We start from the raw sequence: 22372 nt of genomic DNA on the forward strand, positions 1-22372 counted from the left end.
GTGGGTCATTATATACTGTTTTTGTGGACCTCCGTGCGGCCTTTGACCTGGTCCCCCGGGCTAAATTATGGTTCGTCCATTTACAACTAGGCATTCCTGTCCCCCTATTGAAAATGATAATTCGATTGCATGGGGGAATATCGCACAGGTTAGGTGCGGGAAAAACGGTGCTTTATCATCCAGATTTCCCGTTGACAGGGGAGTCAGACAGGGTTGTGTTTTGGCACCCACCCTGTTCTGCCTCTATGTCAACGGAGTATTTACACATCTGAATGAGGTCGTTAATAGTGATGCCCCTAAGCTCGCTGGATGTCGGGTCCCTGCGATTATGTTCCAGATGACACCATATTACTTTCAAAGTCCCCGTTGGGCATTCAACGAGTGCTGGATGGTTTTGAGACATTTTGCCTCAAACGGGGCTTAGAAATAAATACTCTCAAAACAAAATACATGATTTTTAATCCACCACCAACGACACGCCCAAACCCGAGTATAGGGAGAGTTAGCCTAGATAGGGTTCAGACCTGTGAGTACTTGTGGCTCACTTTAAATGAAACTATGACTTGGGTCCCACAACAAATTAAATCTCAACTCAAGCTAGCCCAATCAGCAGGGGGTATTCTAAGACTTCTAAATAAATCATGTGCCAAACCAATCGGCCCACCTCTTGAAATATATAAATTACAGGCAAGGGGGGGGAGTAATCTATGGTGGTGAGCTCTGGGGCTTGCACTGTCGTCCAGAGATCATAGTAACAGAAAATACATTTTTAAGGCAGATGTTGGCCCTCCCCCCTAGTACTCCTTTATTGCCACTGAGGCTTGATTTGGGCCTCAGATCTATAGACGAGGAATTGGGTCTTAAACCCCTAACATTTTGGCGGAGAATATGGATTACCCCCGAGCTCCAGGACTATAGGAAAGAACTCCTGGACGTTTTAGGGCTCCCTAATGTGGGGAAACATCCTTGGTTGAGGTATGTGAAAGAGGAATTGGGGAGAATAGGTCTCCCGCTGTTGTGGTCTGACCCGGTGACAGCATGCACTAGTGTCTCACGCAAGCATCTGGCTAATTTGTACTATGAAACCAAACTAACTGCTTCAATACAGAATTCTCAATCTGCTACTTTAATACGAACTTTTACAATGGTTAAAGATTGTTACTATTTTGAGCATGTTTTAAATGATATCAGCCCATCTGTAGCGAGAAAACTGTACTTGCAGTGGAGATATGGCACCCTACCTATTAGAGCTTTTACGAGTAAATGGCCCCCGCTCTCTCCAAAAAATTGCCCGGGTTGTGCTTTCGACCAGGAAAATGAACTGCATATACTATTTTTTTGCCCTATTTATCAAAAGTATAGAAGGTGCTGGATTGTTCCCCTTTGTAAAAATGTGGGGTTTACGCACTGTATGCAATCAAATTTTAAAAACAGACTTAACTACTGTAATAGTTTTTGCTGTTTCATCATTTCTGGCAGCTATGTGGAGGAAAAGAAGGCTCTGTGAAAACTTTGCCTGAAACTACATCCTTCCTTTATAGTTTCATAGTTGCCATGAGGAGGTCCTCTAAAGAGTAGACTGTATGGAGGCTTAATGTATCGATTATCATTATTGGGATGTCACACGGGCATTGTTATTTTCTTTCTGATGTAATAATTGTTTTATGTATATTTGTAATCATTTTTATTTTTTCTATAATGCGTAAATGTATGACTCTTTTATGACAAATGTCGAAATAAAGAAAGATGATGATGGTATGCAAATACACACAACACATACTTATGCCCAGCCGTGGCCCGTGCAGGTAAGAGCGGCGGGGCCGGGTGGGGGGCGATTTCGACTGACCACGAGGGAAATGTAATTATTTATTTAATTTTCCCTCACGATCGTCTGTTGAATCTCCCACAACCCGGACCCAGCACTCTTACCTTCGCGGGCCGCTGCTGCTTATGCCATTCAAGTGAAGATATATAGGGACCAATAAAACTAGTAATTAGAAGCAGCTTTACTGGTAAACACACAATCACGCGTATTCTTTCAGTGCATAGCTCAAATTTCATGGTAAAAAACCACAATAAGAATAATTTGCGAAATCACAGCTTGTTACTCAAGCAGACTCCAAGTTACAATCAGTTTACATTAGAAAAGAATTACACATATAGCCTATTAAATAGGCATGAACAAAATTGAAATGTCGGTGGCCTACTTTGCATAATTTCAGGAACATACCATTGCACTTGCTAAGCGAAATTAACTAAATTATGCTATTACACCAGGTCATGAAATTACGCAGCGCATCGCTGCACATTTATAGCATGGAAATGCAGGAACAACGCAAACAACCAGAACACAAGTGGCTGTTGTTCCCAATAATTGTATTTTTCAACCTATTTTTAAATCAAATTCGTCCTTGCTTCAAAAATTGACACAATAATGCATTTCAAAATATATTGGATTTGAACTTTGCAAAATTTCACATACATTTCCCAAAAATTCACGAAATTACGCTGAAGCGAAGTAGCACCTCTACTGTTTAATCACACTTTATCTCAACACATGGAATTAAGACTTTCATGTTGTGGTTTTCTGTAAATGCCTATAGGTTGACATTGTTGACAGCAATATCCTATTTATTACATTTATTGAAGGGGCACAGTGACATAATGACCCACTCCCGGTTTCGCCTCTCGTGAGGCATAATTGCTCCCCACATTCAACATTAGCAATAAGATTTCGATAAGAAACATTGTAAAAGAGCCATTCTGACAGTACGTAGATCCAGTAAGGTAGATCCAGTAAGACTAGGGGGGCTATCATCTTAATCACTAAATGAGAAGCAGCGCATGAGGGGGGCTTAAGAGGTGGTGGAAAGGGAAAGGAGTGTGCATTGTAAAAGGTGCTGTAAACACAGTATTTTGTAAAAAAATAACCATGTTTTAAGACCTTAAAAACAGAGAAGAGTGTGTATGTGTCTGTGTTTTTGTCTGAGTATTTAAAAATCCCAAGTGAAATCCGACAGACATCTTATCATACCCTATTGAAAACTCCTGTACCAAAGTATTTATAAAATAGTCCATCATCTGCTGCATAATCTTCAGATTTTAACAATAAATATTGTTTCTAGGTGTAAACAGATCATATGTTACTAAAAAGATGATGATATGCACATATATATATATATATATATATCAATCATGTTTTGGTGCATTTTGTAAATGCAATGGTATCAAAACCCATATTTCGTGGTTCCCTGTGAAATACATCTTTCTTCATCATAATGACACCTCTAAAACCACTCTGCAGAGCTTTAACACTGTCTGGGCTACTAGGGTTACGTGCAGAGTACTGTGTTATGCAGCAAGGTTTTCATAATTATGGGCTCATTCTCTGGGAACATTATTTTCATGCATTTTAGCTAGAACGGGATCTGAGAAATAAGCACATATTGCATATTATACAGAAAATGTTGTTGCAAATACAGTCAATCCATAATTGTGTGGTAAATCTGCAGCCTTTGTATTATCAGAAGTGTATTTATGAAAGGTAAACCTAAATATTCTAATCATTACGCATTGTTAGCTGTAACTTGAAGAAAATGCATTTTTCAAAAAAACTACCCCATAATTAGCATATAATACAAACAATACATAACCTGTAATATGTGTAATATATTGCCATCTTGGAGTTCCACTGACATTTACAAACAATTTGGTTAACAATGTCACCAGAGCCCTCCGATTGCAAAATTGGACCATATTATGTGGTGTTCTGTTATGTATCTCTCTCTCTCTATATATATATATAGCTATCAGTAGCGGTTCGTGGAGGGAGTTCGGTGGGGCAGTGAGGCATTTTGCGAAGCAGGGCGCGCAAAGGAATTTGTTTTATTTATTTAAATATGTACTTACCTCCGTTCATCCATATTCCGGTGTTTACATTTCCCCACCCTGCCCCTCCCCTGCCCCGCCTCACTGCCCCACCGAACTCCCTCCACAGACCGCTACTGATAGCTATTGTCTCAATATTTGCAATGAAATAAGTGGAAGCATATTTAAAAAAAATCTCTGTTAACTTGGAAAGATTGTATTTGATTTCTCTGTGCAGAACAAACAAAGATTTCCTGGGACGCAAATAAAAATATGTACACTGTAAGAAGGCAACATCAGGCTTGCATTATGGGTTTTTTGCACATGCTCGACGTGCATGTTAGGAAGCAGGCCCCCCCACCCCTGCCCAGTTCAATGCTGTGTACCCAGACCTGAACAAGCCTCTTTAGTTTCACTGCATAATTAAAACATTTTTGATTTATAGATGTGCACACCTAAAGGAGGTGAGGGCTAAGCTGCACCACTAAGCTCTAATGATAGCATACTAAAAATATCTAAACAAGAAATTGTTAAAAAAAGCTAACCTCAAAAAGGCTAGTGAAAGGTGCATTGAGTAACACTTTTCCACAGTTCTTCTAGGACTGAAGTTAGAAATCGTAAATTGTCTTCTATTAGAAGATTTGACAGGTGCACTTATTTCTAAGCATTATTTTGGCATGGTGGACTTGTCACTTCTTAAGATTTGCCACTACTTAAGATTTTTCCCAAAGTTGGGATCTGTCTTTGGTAAAAACATAAATTAGTTGCCTTAGATGCTGGGAGCTTTTTTCTGTGTGCGGAGGCCACATGGGCCAACAATGGCGATCAGGCCAGGAAAATACTCTGAAAAACCACCATCCTCTGCGCTCTAAATAAAGCAAGGAAAGCCAAAGGAGACCGGACAATTCCACCACCAAAATGGCAGATGTCCTTTACTGCCCACCCCAAATCAGGCCCTGCCTGCGCTACTATGTAAAGCCTTATTTTACAATGAACTATCAGTGCTTAATTTGTAAAGCAATATGTGCCGGGCTCCAAATTTGTGCTCAAAGCACTCAATTAGCTCAGTGCTTAAATTGTAAAACAAGAAGTGCTGGGGCCCAAAGTTTTGCCAAGAGGCCTGCAGGCCGTGCTCTCAAAGGTCAGTGTGCTGAATACTAAGGTGGCCTAGTGTTGATTCCCCTCTCATGCTTCCTTCATTCACGGTGGATGGATGATCCACCACCTCTTTATCTAACTCTTGCAGGTTCTTGTTCACGCCTGCTGTCTCCCTCTGTCCCTATTTTTGCATCTTTCTCTTCTTCCATCTTTTGTGCTTTCCCTCTTTTTCACTAGAATTTGGTCTGAGGAGGAAACATGAGGTGCATTTTGGTACCACTGGCTCAAATTAAGCATTGGCTATTCTGACAGCTCTTTTATGAGTGTAACACACTATTTATATCCTTGTGCAGCTCAAGCCCTCTTTGAATGAAATCCTCAATACAATCCTTCATTTCTTGTTCCATTTCTGAATTTCATACACACACACGCGCGTGCTGGCGCGCATAAAAAAAATGCATGGATGGAATCCTGGATCCGATTGGGGGAGGGGCTGTTGTTTCAGTGATCACGCCCTAGTGATTTAGGATTACACAGTGCAATGGGAACAGTCTCTTCTGTTCCTGCTTTTTAATTATGTTTTAAACACAGTACACCTTGTGTTAGAGGTGTGCTGATAATGGGTGGTCCAGGAAATAAGGGCACTTACAACCTTAAGAGAACGATAAGAAATAATCAGCGACAGGGATCCAAATCCTTCAAGGAAAGGAAACATACCCTAACAAAAAGGTATGGCGCATGAGCGGGTCTTTCGGGCAGTACAATGTGGTGTGGCAAGTATCCACTCATCAGTGGCGTAACAAAACGTGAGGGCCCCCCCTGCAAGATGGGCTGAAGGGGCCCCTCACACTCACATCAGATGGGGTAGAGGGCCCCCGTCCAGTCAGGTAAGTCTGGGGGGTGCGGGGGGCCTCACCGCAGGGGCGTTTGTTACCCCCTGCCACTCATGTCCCTACCGCTTCTGCACACAGGTAGTTCTTCAAGGCAAACTTTCTCTATTTTCCTTATGAGTGCATGGACTGAGAACGTATGGACCATTTTCAACAATCCACTTTCAAAACATTCTCTGCACGGCTTCGAAAATGGGCGGATGCCCGGGGTCTTTCTCTTGAAACAATTTTAAATGGGCGTAAAAGTCTCTATTTTAAAATAGAGGCCTAGATGCAGAAAAACTGGGAACTAACGGTAGAAATCGAAGTATCTGCAAAACTTACTGGGAGTTCGCGATAAAAATAGCAACTTCGCACAATCCTGGTGATACACAATTTTTCAAAACTACTACATAAAACCAATACGATTGCTGACTTATGCATCTCATCGCTGATACGGCAGTTTCATATTTTATTTTTCACCCAGCAGAGGTATATTTGTCATTGTCAATATTGGAATCGCGAGCAGTATCTACATGCGTGTGAATTTGAAATGTTGGAGAAGTGGGGCGGAGACTGCCCCAACTCTGTCCCTTCCCCTCTAGATTTTCAGAGGAACGCCTGACAAACAACTGTATAGTAAAATATAGCAATTGTCAGGGTTCAACGGTCCACCAAAGGCTATGGCCCCGGTGCCAATGCACCTGTTGCACCAATAGTAGTCACAACCCTGACTTCTAGGGACTTCCGCCACATGTCACCGTTTCTGTCCCAACACGACCAGTCTTCAGAGGCAAGACCGAGTGATTTTCTCCATCTGCACCGTAGGTTGCATACTATCTCAAATTTTAGCTTATTACACTCAGCGCGAGGAAAACAGTACTTTCAGTCGAAGTTTGTTGTCCTGCTTTTAGGAAACTAACATGAAATATTGTGACCCTGAACAAAAAATCTGGTTTTCTTCCTGAGCTTCACGGATCCTACCTGCTAGCACGGGAAAAGCTTAGAAACATGTTAGCACTCAGCATTGAAGATCTCAACAAGACAATCGACTGGCCATGCCCTGCAAGGCTATTTCTTTAAAGGGATTCAGAGCAGCAGATGGTCTTCCCTGAATGATCATTTTATACCAAAGGATTCCGTGCTGCAAGCTGTTTATGCCTGACTCGGGTTTCAGAAGACCCGCTATCTCAGCGGGGGTCCCGCAGCTGTAAACATCTTTAACCCGGAAGTACTGATATCCTTTCAGCAGTTCCCAGAAAGGAAATTATGGGAGGGGATTTCGGTCTATTTCATGGATCATTATTAGTTCTGAATGTAATGTAATATTCTAATTGCGTGCACTTTTTAAAGCAATTCTCCCACTTAACTTATTACTGCAGATAATCAATTAAGGAAACACATACTGGGGCTGTCCCTCTGTTGAATGCAGAAACGTGTTTCACCATTTATCCTTATTATGCACTCATAGAAAATAAAAAATAAAATTACACAAGAGATCAGTGTGTGCGCCCACAGTGGTATGACAATGATAACCAGAGTGCTTGAAGCAAGTGCGGTACCTTCACAGATGTTCACAAAGTTAACTTTAGATAAGTGCTTTTGAGGGAAAGTCAAAATAGAGGCTTAAATTCTATGCAAACTGCATTCCTCTACCTGAAAAAAGAGCGAGGAATTCATTTTTTTCATTTTGCCTTTACATGCTGCCCAAAGGTTGTAAGTCAAAATAGAGAGGAAAAAATAATAACTTCACAATACTGGGACTACTACTATATCCTGTAGGTAAGTATATATAAGCTTGCAAATTTACTATTCTTAACTCCTTCTCTAGCTACCTTGAAGATACATATATATACTCATGATACATATATGTGGCGTTTAGTTTCGTAAATCTATATGTACCAAGGTATACTTACCTTCATGATATTGTGGTAGTGGGCATTTTCACCACAATAATGTGGCAGGTCTATATTAAAATACTCACATTGCGGCAGAAAACCTTTGCCACATGCAGGTTAATTATGACCAGTTTTTAGAAGTGGACATTTAAGTTATACACTGACCAGCAACACTGTATGTGTGGTGTATGTTCAGAAATATTTAACAACGAAGTCTATATGTGGGATTGATTGGCATTTTCCTGCCCCCCCCCCCCCTCCAACCACATGGGAAACCATTGCTGGTTCAAATTTATCAGCGGAAAAGGAACTTGCAAATATCTGCAAGAGATGCCATGACTGACAGCAACTCTTAGCGTCGCTCTCTGAGCAGTTGGAACAATATTCTAAATACACAGGTCAGGAGAAACACAGATGCATAACATCAACATATTTTTCTATGCTGATGTGTAAATGTTCTCACAGGGTTGGCTAAGTTCTAAGAAAACAAGTTTGCTTACATTCTGAAGGTAGTTTGTCCCTTTGACCCATTGGGCTGTACATTTTAATGCAGGCATTACACCTGAAAGGATTAAATGTCCCCAAAAATATTGTAGGGAGCAAAGTAGTCTGTGGTGATGCAAAAACCTGCAGAAGTATCATACTCTGCAGACTTGCTTTTACATTCTTATTTTCTGCTTGCTTGAGGTATAACAAGCACTTTACGTTTCCATAACTTCACCATAGTCAGTATGGCCGCCCTTTCTCACACCTTCACATCCAGCTGCTGCATTGCTGACCTATCACTCTGGAGGAATGGCGTTTGCATTATCTGTGTATGTGTCTGTGTATGCATGTGTGTGGCTTTGTGTTTGAATGTATGTGTGTCTGCCAAGACACAGTATGTGACGATCTGGAGAATAGCTTCAGAATGTACAAGTTTCAATTGCGGGGTTGACAGAGAATGAGAAGTGCATCCATTTGTGTTCAATAAAAAAAACAGCAATCAAGCTGCTCTTTGATAGGGCTGATAAATGGGCTCAGATAAGAAGCAGTAAGAGTTTAGCAACAAATAGGTAATTTCAGTTTTCAAAGGTTGTGGTAAGTGCTTTAGCTGCTACATCTGCTTTCATCACTGCTGCTCCTCTAGTGCCGAGGACATAATCTTAATGCCCTGAACAATCGACTTCTTCAATCCTTCGCACTTAAATAGTTATTTTCATGAAACATTTCATCCATTTACATGGAAATGGGGGGAAGGGGTTGGTTGGGCACTAAGATAAGTAGTACATGCCGTATGTAACTGGGGATGCAAAAAGTCCTGGCAGGGGCAACGAGGTTCTATGGAAGGAGCTGGATGGGCCATATATTGAGGCAGAACCCAGGTGGGTGCCCAGGGGGAAGGGCAGGGAAAAGGAGGGCAGCAAGGGCTTGGTGGCCAGCTTTAGTTTCTCCAGCTCCGCTTCCTGCAGTCGCTTGGCCTTTGCACGGCGGTTCTGGAACCAAATCTTCACCTGAGTCTCTGTGAGGCTGAGGGAGCTGGAGAACTCGGCCCGCTCTGCGATGGACAGATACTGCTTCTGGCGGAATTTTCTTTCGAGGGCTAGGAGCTGTGAGGTGGTAAATGGAGTCCGTGGCTTACGGTTGTTCTTGTGCTTCCTCAGAGTGCAGGGTGGAGGGCTGGGATTTCCTGAGTGGAGAGGAGAGAGGCAAAATAATGTGTATAAGAGTGATACTGTACAATGATTTAAAGGATACACCAACACTAACAAAATATCAAAGGTCATGTGAAAACAGCAACATCATTCACAAGTCCTGTGGTTTCATTGCTGTTCTTTCATTCTTCTGTGTATCAAATATGTTACTGTCCTTCACTTGGAAATATTGTGTGTAGAGAAAGAGAGAGAGAGTATGTGTGTGTTTGTGTGTGTGTGCGCCGATTGTCGTTACACACAGCCATTGTTTCATCTTGTATATATATCATCACCTTAAGTTATTTCCCGCAGTTTGTGGAAATGCAGGAATTCCTACAATTATAGATTTGAATAATACATAAATGGCTACTGTGCATTATGATTCAACAGGTTTCTGGTGGCAATTGCATTCAGGCTCATGTCTATGGAGTCCCTTGAAACCGCTCTTGCATTGTAGACCGAAACGATTATCCACTATCTATCCTATATACAATTATATAGCATTTGATAACAGTAAAACAAAAGAAAGAAACTCAAGGTCCTGCTTTTCTCACAGTACCACCTCATGGAATATGCAATTAAAATAAAGAAACTGACAATACTTGATAAATCCTATATATAAAAATTCTAAAATTGTATTTTTTACTCTTACTAAGCATTGCACTTTGTGTTCCCTGTATACCTGCCATTGTGGTGCAACAGACACACCTCTGGCTTTTGTAAACATTTTCCTATGCTCCTGTAATCCAGTTTTCAGTCACCCGTAAATCGCACCAGTCCCCCGCTTTATGTGAACCACTCCTTTAAACACCCCCCCTCCCCCCCCCCACCCTAGGTTAGATCAGCTCAAGAAAGAAAGCAACATAAAACAAGACTGAAAGCAGCACTGCGACTGACAATGATTTATTTTGGCGCTTTGATAGATAAAGCAAATACCTCCTGCAGGCGAATAAAGAAGACAGATCATTGTTTACAATTCATAAAAAACGAGACAAACAGTAGTGTAGCAATGGTGCCATGGGCCCGAATGCAAGAAGGAACATAGACTCTTGCTGCAGGTTAGGCAACGAGAGCAATAAATGGGGTGGAATGCTCCCCTCGCGACTCTTGGTCCAGCACCGAAGCACTTGCGTTAGTTACACTCCCGTACAAAGGAAAACATAGAAAGGCCTCTTGTCGGTGAGGTATTTGATGGCTGCACCTCGTGAACACCTGAAATCTCTGAATAACCGTCTCCACACAGACCCCCAGCCATCCTTTTACGAGCTGAGATTCCAAATTTTGGGCCGAATCAGAAAGGGATTTATGAGTCCAGGTAGTTGGACCATCGTTTGGTAATTCTATATGCCTTGGTGAATTGACGCGGAAATGTCTAACAGCATATTAGTAAAAGTGCAAAAGGGGCACAGTCCTTTCCGTTTGTACAATCATATCCACAGAATATTCCAATTGCATTCATATTTTAGATGTTTTTAGGGCCAGTTCTCAAAAGCTCGAGTAAGTAGCTAAGAGGAAACTTCGGGAGCACTGGTTTACACACTCTTAACATGCATTTGTATACGTTTTTAACGCTCCGTTCCACTTTCGAAAGATGTTAGCATCCTACACACAGTTAATTCGCCCTACCTTTAGTAGGGGGCTCACAGTTTCGACATATTCTGTGGCGTAAATCAAACGGAGCATTAATATTTTGTTATGCGACTGGTATTTGCATAGCCTGAAATTGAATACCCTGGTATGCCCTCTCGGTCTAAGCACACGCCCACTGCCTAAGACTGTGTAACTAGCGCTTCGAAACGGCCAAGGTGGCCACATGTGTTTACTGCCTGGTCAAGGTTGGCGCGCACCGCTAGGAGCGTACAAAACAAGCGCCCAACTTTGACATAGGTGATTCTTGGCACTGGCATAGAAGGTGCCATTATTTTCGTTTAATGTGTTGGTTCCCGTGCCCAGTAGTTTCCCAAACACCAGCCTCTAAAAAGCTCTAAGGTATATAGGAACTAGCCATAAAAACTCTCGCTCACACGGGTTCACACCACACTGCCCCGCCCCCTTTTTTTTTTTTTTAAAGCTACAGGTTAAGCCTTAACAGTTTTAGAAACCGGTTTTCCGGTTGTTTTCCGATCGTATGTGTATTTTATTATTGCTTGACTCAAGTTTAAAATTGTTTATGAAAATGCATAAAAAATATTTTAGAAACATTAACGAAGGCACAACGTTTTAAATAGAATTAAAACACTAACTAAAAAGCTACATTCAAAACTAAAAGTCGGTGGAAGGAAAGATAGAAAAGAAAACCAATGCAACAAATGTTAATAATTTACGGTGAAACTCCACAGAGCCACCTGCAGCCATTTTTTTGAGGATTTAACCACCGTTCGGGCACTGTCTCATTTCAACGGTGTGGTGATTTTTTACACTGAGTATGTCTATTTCAACTTAAACTTTGTGCTTCCGGTAGATTGAATCCCGCATGTTCCTTTCACGTGCGTTTTTCTCCTTACTTTTCGTTCTCACCAGAAAGAGGGGGTGTTATCACTTTTTTTTATCCTTGAAAGTTGGACCAGTGCATAATGCCAGACTGTTCCTAAAGTAATGGATCGTTACGGGTTATTTCAGCGGCGCAAGCAGGGAGGGCGCGCTCTTTCCCATCATCCGGCTGAATAAAGAACGAGTCCGTACATTTAAACGGACTACCTGCGAAAAAGAACTTCCTTTAAATAAACCCGCTCGGTGGTGTGACGTTTGGAAACGGATCGATTCTTTATCCGCGCAGGAGCCAGTTTTCTAAATGATGGGGCTGGATCTAAAACTTTTTTAGACTTCGCTTCCCATGAGGTTAAAGAAAGCTGAAAGGGCACCGGATGGCAGGGAATGTTTACCCCAAAAATGTTTTGTCTGCTATAAAGCCTTCAATAGTTCGCTGCAAAATGCAAAACTGCATTAAGCCACTCCTGAGATTACCCTACCCGAAAACGAAGATTTGTCAGTACAGCAAGAAATAAATAACCGAGATGAATTTTGGTTCGAATACCTTGATACTAAATGAAAAAACACGTGAACTTGAGTTCTACAATGAAAGAAATACTCGGTCTCTATTTATGCACTAATGTGCCAGAGCACGGTTATCAATATTTATATTACTGCCGCAAATCCCATCAGTGCAAATTCTGGCAGGTGCCATGTTGTATTTCTTGTGGAATCCACAACTCATTGGTAATGTGATCTTTTCATTCACATTTCTCCGCCCTGCACCTGTCCCTGCGCCCTCAAATGAAATGTGTTTATTTCCGTTCATTGCTTTTTATTGTTATTATGCGTGCTATAAACCGTCGAGGCAGTGCCACCACCCGGATGTGTTTATTTCGTTCGCTCTGACTCGGTTTATTATATTTAATGAATCACCACAGCGGCCTTTTGGCTTCTGCGCCTCCAGAATTCGAACCCGCGTCCGGCCGCTGCAGGAGCCGCGGTATAAAGGTTTGTTCGATTGCATTGCAGTAGATTTCATACAAACCGCTCTTGCAAGCGTCTCCCACCTGTGGCTCCTAAAAGCCTTTGTGCACCGTCATTTTCGACTAAGGAAACAAAACGCGAACTAAACCTTGGTACAGAACTTTGAATCTGATTAACAATAAAGTGAACGTGGTTTAAAAAAAAAACGAAAAACGCGTTTGTACGAATTTGAAAAAACGTGTTTCGGGGCGGAAGTGAGTATCTAACTTCTTTTTTCTTTAAAAAAAAAAATAAGCTTGTGAAATGATATGCGTGATATTCAATTCACAAGTAAAGCGGTTTCTACAACTCCCTGAAACTGTCCTCTCGCCAGTGCTACAATAGGATCGATTCTCAAACAGGGACTACAGAGGATGGAATAAAAAAAACTTTCAACTCCCGACTCCCAGTTTTGTAAACGGGTGTTGATCCGCACGTGTTCTGTCGTGGCCCTCCCCCTGCCCCATGCCAGGCCTAAAGCGCTTTCTGGGTTGCAGAGCATAGGAACCGCTGATTAGGGCTTCAAGTGTGCACAGAGCCTGCCCAACGCGTGGCTGATATAAACAAGTATGCAACTGTGCTCTGCTGGGAGTCAGTACGTCCCTTTTGGCTATGTGTGCGCGTTGCTATAGTCAACGTGTCCCTGGGGAGTTGGAGAGCTTTATTTCCATAATACGATGTAAGGCAGCTGCCTCACAGCTCAACCAGGAGGGTCAGCAAGAGGGCTGCATTGCAGCTGCGAGCCAAGAGATCTATTCGTTCCGTGGGGTGGGGTGGGGGGTATCCAAGCTGTGTGTATTCCATATAAAATTCATTCATATCTCTACTGCTTAATATCTGCAGGTGGTAGCTCACTCGAACATCCTGCCTACAAGCCCCTATTACAACAGATATTAAGTTCCTCCGATAATTGTCTAGAGCTGCCACAATCCTATGTGGACACTCCCTAGTTACCCACCTTCTAGTATAATGGTGCGGGATGCACCAGAAGGGAAGGTGTATCTTCTAGGAACCGAAACTTGGCCCTAGAAACTCAGGGGCAGTACAAGCAGCTGAAATGATGCAGACTGTTTGCCAAGACTTCAGGCTGCAGATTTTATTTTACCATGCTCGGAAGCACAAGTCACAGGCAAATGCTCACCAAATACAGACGGGATGACCACACACAAGAAATAAGAGACTGTGACACAGATAAAACCACAGGTGTGTCCTAGGAGAAGTAGATATTATCCTACCTTTAAAAAAAACAGAATATTTCTTTTCTACACGCAGAAAAAGAGTATGAAAACAAATCTCTCTCAAGCCTCGAAAATAGCAACGGAGGCAACATGTTTCCATGACACCGAGCAAGCCGCAGGTCAGAAAAGGAGGCATGGTGAAAGTTTGTAACTTTAATCTAGCTGAGCACTTTGGTAATGCCTGTCTCCCTTTCTGCAAAAACCACACTATTCTCCTTAACTAGTCTCTTGGTGGTGGCAGTCCACCACCCCCACCACAGCTGGAGACGAGCCCTGAAGGCAGATGCCAGCAGTAGGAACGCCCAAAGGAGACATGGTACAAAAAAAGCAGGCTTTGTAATTGCATCCTATTGTGAATATGGAGGCGGAATTTGGCAAATATCGTAGACAGGAAGGGATACACACACACACACATCAATAAAGAGGGGATGGGCCCATATTATAGTTTATTCTTAGAAAGGCCATTTCTTCTAATGAGATCCCCTCCCCCACCCACAGCTGGCATCAGGTCAGGTGGATGACCCTGGCAGAAGCAGGACAGTTCAGCATTTTCCATCTCGACACACGTAAAATTTGAGCAAACTGGGGTGCCATTACTCTCGATCAGATGGGCTTGAGGTCTAGTTCTCCTCACTGAGTTTAATTATGTCTAACCTAGGTCTTAGGCCAGTCTCAGAGCAGATGATAGACTGCCCCACCAAAGACCTGAGAGGTGTCACAGGTGTGTGCACCCCTAAGGGGACGCTTCAGATATGCCAGAAGCAGCAGAGAGGACTAACAAATGTTGCCAGTTATAGGTATCCAGCGTTTCTGTTGACTTCTGTAATGTCTTCAATAAAGCTGACCCAATCTTGTGTGTCAGTATTTCTGTTGAAACCCTTGTCCTAAAAAATACCATTGATAAAGGTGACAATAAGGGGTGATTCTTCCAGAAGAAGCGATTGGAACCTAGGGGGTCTTTTGATTTCTACTAGGAGAAGCTTGGAGACATGTCATCAATGAAAAATAACCAGCCAGTCTTCTCTTCAGGTTTAAACATTGAACATTCTGTGGGTGAAGGTGATCTTGTGGGTTGCTTGTCTTTTGTCAGAATAAGGGCTGCTATCAGAGACTGGCTCTTAACAATCACAAGGTTGTTCTTGTCTGGATATCTAGAGACATTTCTAAGGATTCTGGATGCACCTCAAAAGGCCCAGGGCAACCTTGGTGGTGTCAAGGATTGCCGAGCAGTCACAATGCACCTAAGTGAGGGATAATGTCTGGGGTGGATTTTCCAGTTAAGTGAGATGGTTTCTAAGTGATGTTTGAGTGAGTTTTAGCTTTGGCTAGTAGTTTTCTTTACTTGTTATCATTTTCTGTATTTTTTTCTGCCACCCACCTAGGCCCAGTTTATAAATAGATGTCCAAGATCCCCAATGCCGCAATGGAAGCACTACATACCTTTTGATAAATTGTCAACGAGGGTTCCCACTAAATGTACTTTTCAGATCGCCTGTTCCACATCGAGAACAGTTAGTGGTACAAAAACAGGAAAATATTCCTTTTTTAGAAGGTGTAAACAAATACTTGGACCTACCCTGGGCTTGGGCAAATAGTACTGGCAGAAAGTGGATATTATTCCAGATTTAAGACCCCGGGCTAAGCATCTGAATGCTATCAAAATCGCACAGAGGTCTGGTAGCCTGAAAATGAGCATAGAAGTAAGTGCATGTTTTTGGTATTGATACATTGGACTGAGCAACATTTCTCATTTCATGTGACTAACAAACACAAATAGGTTATTACTTTATTTATTTCCAATATTTTTAGAGAACAAAGATACTATAAATAGCAAAATTAAGGGAAAAAAGAGGTTACGTTGTCCAAAGACCTACACAAAAAGAGACGACCATGGCCTTGTATTTGTAGATATGCCATCTGACAAAAAGTGTGCCCTATAATTAGCAAAAATATCGTCCCTTTGGATGTGCATTGTCTATCATTAACTATAATAGGGCGACATTTCGTAAATGATATTTAGGACACATTATTTATGTCAAATGATATTCTTGTACCCTACCTTCATTGTTGCATGCACCACAGGAAGGCAATCAAAAGGGCCAACCAAAAACACTCGTTTTATGCAGGCCTTCTCACGACCACGTGATTATGGTTTTCTCAACATTGGAGGCTCTTACATTGTGCATTTCCCTTAAATCAAATCCCTAAGTACAAACGTAACCTAAATGCAGAGGGTGAGAAACCGTTAATGAACTATTCATTTCTAAACCCATCCTGCGCATATATTTTTTGTTTATAAAATGTCATAGACGTTTACAGCGTCTCTACCTCGTCGTCGCTTGGAGTGGTGAGAAGTCATCTCCCAGGTAATGAAAACTGTGCTCTGGCGGCTGCTGAAACACTACTTGGAATCAAAGAACCCGCGCTTGGCGCACAGTGCCTAAAATGGATGACTTGCCTGCTCCCTCAAGAAAGCGTGCCCTCGCTCTCGACCTTCCTAGCACTAGAGGCTGCGTCGGCCTCCTAAACACTGCAAGCCCACAAGTTTGGTGCCTACAGACAGAGACCCCCCACACGGTGCTACTGACCCGAAAAGCACCTTCTGATGACAGGCGACAACCTCCTTTTCCCAATCCAGGGGCGTAGTTGATAACACTACAGCAACAGGTGCAATGGCATGGCGCCTTCGGCATTAGGAGCCCACTGCACACCTATTGTGGCTGTAAACATGGACAGAAGGCCCGTTCCTTATTTTGGCGCACCCGCAGACCCGTGTTCTCTTCTAACCTCTCAACCATCTCCCTCCCACTGACGTTGGACCCTACTGCACACAAGGAACAGGGGTCTCCTTTCACCCCGGTTTGGTGAGTAGTATATAAGGTAAGCATGATTTTTTTTTTAAATATAATAACACGAAGTGCACTGGGCTTCTCACATTCCTGTGCTCGGTTTTCGCTCTCTCCGCTCCGTTAATTACAGCTATGCCCCCTTTCTTCTCTGTAAGTATTCTGAAGTGGCGGGCGTCAGTATAAACACGATGTAAAGTGCCACACATATCTGGTGAATGCACATGCATGGCATGCGTGCTATATCCATGTACACCGAGGCACGTGCGCCGTACCTACTGGATGCATCCTTAAAGCTCCTTTGGACGTAGCCAGTAGCAGTGTGTACTTGTAGGCTAAGAGCAAAGTGGGAGAGAATGTGGCGCCCCGATACCTCCGGGTCTAGTTCAAGCTTATAAAACTGAAGGAAGTGCCGTCGTGGTCTGGGGGCGCATCCGCCTGTGCTCGGGGGGGGGGGGGGGCCGGGTGCACCACACACAACACAATTCATCCCGAGGCAGACGAAAGCCACGGGAAGCGAGGGCGTTCGTTACATCACATTTGAAAGTTGTTGGTGTTGCGGGAGTCGGAGACTACGCCACGTACGGTGTCTGGAGGGTGGGAGGCGGATTACACGTGTAGGACCTTAGCATGGGTACAGGTGTAGAAGGCTTGGGCACCTGGGGGGCTACAGGTGCAGGCTTACCGGTGCCGTGTCCCTGGAGAGAGAAGGGACTAGGCCATTTGAAGGTTTGTTACAAATATGCGGACTGGGACAGGTGCGAGGCTGCTTCATGCGTACATCTACCACTCCTTGCGTTCCAGGTGTAGTTACAGGTACAGAGTCGAGTACCCTCACTCTGTAGGGGCTTGAGACCCGACGCTCCTAAGGATCTTTCAGTTAACACCCCTCCCCCATGTTCGTGGATGACACCAGCTCCCCATGGAGTTATTATGAACTTTAAGAGCGCTGTTTTCAAGTGAGAGTAGAAGCACACGGCTGACTGTATAGCTATATACATTATAACCAATGAACCGACGTTTAGACCGATATTGGCCCGCCGACTAATAATTTAAATGTACCTTATTCGAAACCGAGCAGTAGGATTTGGGGGTCGGTTAAACTGACATTAAAAACTAGTTCAAAAATATATATTGCATAGGTTGAAAAAAGCAAGCGGTCGCCGATGGAAAGCTTGCACTTTCCCGATGTGGTGACGCATTGCGCTCAATTTGACTGTTTAACACGAAAACATGTGTGTATTGCTTTCATTACGTCTGTCTATGATGACGTTCAACATGGTTTCACACAAGTAACTACAATTCATTCGCCTGCACGTCGGTTCTTTCCCGAGTATTCGACAGCACGCTGCTCACCTGCCCCCTTCCCTTCGGTGGGTCGTTGTTGGGGGAGGGAGGGGCGTGCGGGGTGTTGGAGGTGCCAGGAAGAGACAGCTTTCATTCTGAGGTACTTACTTGCAGAGGATTCGTACGACGGCTTTTGGGGCCAGGAGGGCTTGTCCTGTAACTCCGGGGTTTCCGCGTCCGGGTCGTCTCTCTCTGCGCGAGGCGCACGTTCTTCAGTACACCGCGTCCCCGCGGGCGCGTGCAGGGGCTCCTCGGCCTCTGGCTGAGTCCTGCGGGGCTTCCTGTCTGAGATCAGGGATTCCACGCTGAAAGAGAGGCTGGCAGTCGGGGTTTTGTGCTTGGTCAGCGGGGAGGACTCCCGCTCCTCTTCCCTGCCACGTGGACCGAGGAAAGGCCCCTGAGAAAAATTCATGGTGAGAGAAGAGGGGGCCATAAAGGTCCCCTGTCGCACAGTCCCCCAATTCGTGCCGGGGCCCTCCAGGGCCCTGCAGGAGTGTTGGAACTACCCAGGGGCCCGAGCAGGCTCGGGGAGAGTATGAACTGCTGACCCGGAGGCTCCTGCAAACTTTATGAGAGCTGTTGCTGCTTCCTGACCAAATGATTCTCGCATGCGGGTAAGAGTAGGAGATGGTCCTGGCCAATGGTCCTGCAGGCTGAAGGGGAGTAGGAACTGTCAATGACTCTGAGTTCCTGCAGGCTGGAGGAGAGTAGAAACTATTAATAACTCACTGGCTCCTGCAGGCTGGAGGACAGTAGAAACTATTTATGACTCAGTGTTCCTGCAGGCTGGAGGGGAGAAGAAACTATTTATGACTCAGTGTTCCTGCAGGCTGGAGAAGAGTAGGAGCTGTCAATGACTCAGTGTTCCTGCAGGCAGGAGAAGCGGAAACTATAATAACTCAGTGGCTCCTGCAGGCTGGAGAGTAGAAACTATTTATGACTCAGTGGCCTCTGCAGGCTGGAGGGGAGTAGACACTGTCGCCGAGCCATAGTTCTTGCAAGCTGGACGAAAGTTGATACGGTCACTGATCCAATGTTCCTGCTGCTGGAGGAGAGTGGAAGCCGTCGCTGTCCCTGATGCTCCTGCAAACCGGAGTGGAATAGAAACAGTCACCCAGTGGCTCCTACAGGCTGAAGGAGAGTTGAAGCGCCTGTTCCAGTTGCTTCTGTAAAACTGGAGGGGAGTAGAACCTGTAATTTGACGGCGCCTGCAGACTGGGGTCTGATCCTGGCCAGTATGCAGTCTGGGGAGAGAGCTGCTCCGGTTCCAGTGGCTTCTGCAGACTGGAGGACAGGATTACCTGCTGACCCACTGGCTACTCAATACTTCTCTCACTCGTGTCACTGCCCCCGGAGTCCTATCAACAGCTATTAAACTTCTGCCCAGTGCCCTTTCATGTCCCCGTCGGCCAATGGGAGAGCAGGCTACCCCATGACATCAGAGGACGAATACACGCCCTCCCTAGCCCCTCCTAACCCCCTTCCCCCTGTTCCTGAAAGGCACCAGGGCTGATTTGGGTTGAAATGAGCAGTTAATCACAGTCATCCTGCTGGCGCTGGTCTGTCCACTGAACCCAGAGCCAGCACAGCCATCTCAGGGTCATTTACACAGTAGGGCAGCTCTTTGGGAAAAGAAATCCCTCGCAATTACTGCCTAAATGATTGGTAGTAGAACAAAAGAGGTCCTTCTCCTCCATATAGATGATGTTGGGATAAAAACGTAACTATAGAAATGGTGCCCTCTCACCGTAGCCCTGACTGTGGTTAATATTTATATAACTTGACTCTTCAAGACGCGTACTCCCGTGAAAAGAAAGGCAGTTTTTAAGTGCATTTTAATTGCTCCAGTTTTAGGATTTTTTGGGGTGTTTTTTCCCCAAAACTCCCTGTGCCCACCACCACTGTGTTTCCCGCTCAATGGCACGAGATCTCAGGCTGATCGGAGTAATTGCTAATTTGGTGGTGGCGGGGAGGGGGGGGGGGGGCTCATGGCTGGCTCCAGCTTCAGCGCCCCCTCTCCCCTTTCTCTCCGCCAGCGGTCGCACAGTTCAGGCGCTGCCTTTAATAAGCAGACTAGCTATGCGGGGCGAGGCGCCAGCCCGGCGGATCAAACGGGAGCCAGCCCCCGCCGTGGGCTGAGGAGCAGACGGGAGGTAAGGCGGGAGAGAAGTGGCGTGGAGGCTACTCTTAGGTGGTGTAAATAGTCTGGGAGGAGCCTGCCTGCGCAATGTGGCACGGATAGAATTTATATGAAGGGCTAGGCTCGCACAGGGACACTAAATAGGATCGGGCACCAAAGTAACAGTGGCCCCATTCGCGAAGCAGAGAACTAAAAAAGTGGCCCACATTTGCAATTCATGCCAGTTTTGAACTTTGAACTAACATGGGATATTTTTTACAAGGAATGGGGACTGCATGCATTTGTGTTTGATGCAGGCAATACTTTTGGTAATATTAGGGGAGTCAACAGTAAATACTGGCTCATCTGGCCATAATTCAGACCCATAAACTGCTAAAAAAATGTGGCCAACACTCTGATCTGTCAGATCAGCTCGGGCACTGCCTGATTGTCCCACAGGCCAGTCCCACCCTGGGCTAAAGGGGATAGAGGGCATCAGATGAACATGCAGGTGCCAGGGAGGGCAATGGAATGCAGAGGGTGAAGAAATCAAGGGTGATGAGGCTGAAGAGGAGGACATGGGACATGACTGCAAGAGAATGGGACTTAATGCATGGGTGTGCGAAGCAAGGGTGGCACATGGACCCTAATGGAAGCAAAGACTCCTACCCCCAGTTGGGGTGTAAAATGCACCCATAATTGGGGTGTAAAGGGCCTGACACAGCCCTGGTTAAACGGCACATGTTGTGCCATTGATTGGAGGACATCGGTGGCTGTGTCATTGCATTACCTCCTTGTAGTGTTTTCACTATAATTAATTACATATTGAGGCCACTGCGCCTCAGAGGCACAACCCTTAAAACAAAACAGTACTTTCTGTTTTAGTGGTATCTGTGCAAACACCTAAAGGTTCGCTGCCTAGTGGCGAATCTAGCAGAATTATTTATTTCTATATTTTTACAATGGATTTACTTGTTGTTTGCTCCGTGTGTGTATGGCGGCGTGCGAGGGCCCTCTTACAGCATTTGCAGAGCATTCCAACTCATTTTAGTAGCCAAAGAGTGCACAATGCTGTGCCTCCGAATCCCTGCCTTGTTGGGGCATCTGGCTAGGAGGCAAGCGGTGGGAATCTCAGAGGCTGCAGAGCACCTGCGGGGGAAACCAATCAACCATATTCTTTCTGGTAATGCTATGCACCTGAGTCCCAGAATTCGTGGGGGGAAGGGAATGCGAGGCAAGCAGCGGGCCTCTGCGAAGCTACACAGACCTGCAGGGGATGCCGATGAAGGCTTTGGAGAACAGGTGTTCCAGCTGTGGATGATCCAATTGGAGGAAGGCAGATGGATTTTTGAGACGTTTGGAGGAATTCATCCGGGATCAATGGGTACTCAGTTTAGTCATAGGAGAATATGCGATGTAGCAGGAATTTAATTTTACTTGTAGGGGTGCATTATAATCACACATGTAGAGTGCACCCACATATAATCCTTTGCCTAATTAATGTGGAGTGTTAGAATTTTGAAATGTATTAACTCAAAACGTGGTGTTTAGCTCATAGAAAAGCAACATGGAGAATTAACGTAGCAAGTGAATGTAACCTAGCAGTAAATATTAACGTGAAAAACTCGTGTTGTGAACTGACAATTATTCATGTACTAAATTTGTTTATTAGTTCTGTAATTTTAAATGTAGTTAAATGCATTAATTGAGTATGCCTTATTTCCTATGCAATTCGTAAAAGGTTCGGCAATGTTTTCTTATGTTAGCTGAACTCTGTAGGCCTGAAACGCTGTTCCCTAAAACTCTTGCTTTAGAATTAACAGCTGAATTTCATGTGTGCTGTGGAATTTGTTCTTTCTCACTTTTTATGTTACAGATGAAAGAAGTGTTCTTGTTAGCTAGAATAATGTCTCTATTTTACT

The 22372-nt window shown here is 44.3% G+C and overlaps 1 protein-coding gene across 1 annotated transcript; it reads right to left on the minus strand.

The window, feature by feature from the left end:
* Positions 1 to 3991: 3991 nt before the first annotated feature.
* Positions 3992 to 19668, minus strand: LOC146867792 (homeobox protein MSX-2-like). The gene is made up of 2 exons (XM_085608041.1): positions 18440 to 19668; positions 3992 to 9401 (listed from the first exon to the last, which is right to left on the minus strand). The coding sequence occupies exons 1-2, from the start codon at positions 18762 to 18764 to the stop codon at positions 8986 to 8988; spliced, it is 741 nt and encodes a 246-aa protein (XP_085464167.1). The 5' UTR covers positions 18765 to 19668; the 3' UTR covers positions 3992 to 8985.
* Between the last annotated feature and the right edge of the window lie 2704 nt (positions 19669 to 22372).

This window comes from Triturus cristatus, chromosome 1_2 (assembly GCF_964204655.1).
Source record: "Triturus cristatus chromosome 1_2, aTriCri1.1, whole genome shotgun sequence".
NCBI classification, from domain to species: domain Eukaryota; kingdom Metazoa; phylum Chordata; class Amphibia; order Caudata; family Salamandridae; genus Triturus; species Triturus cristatus.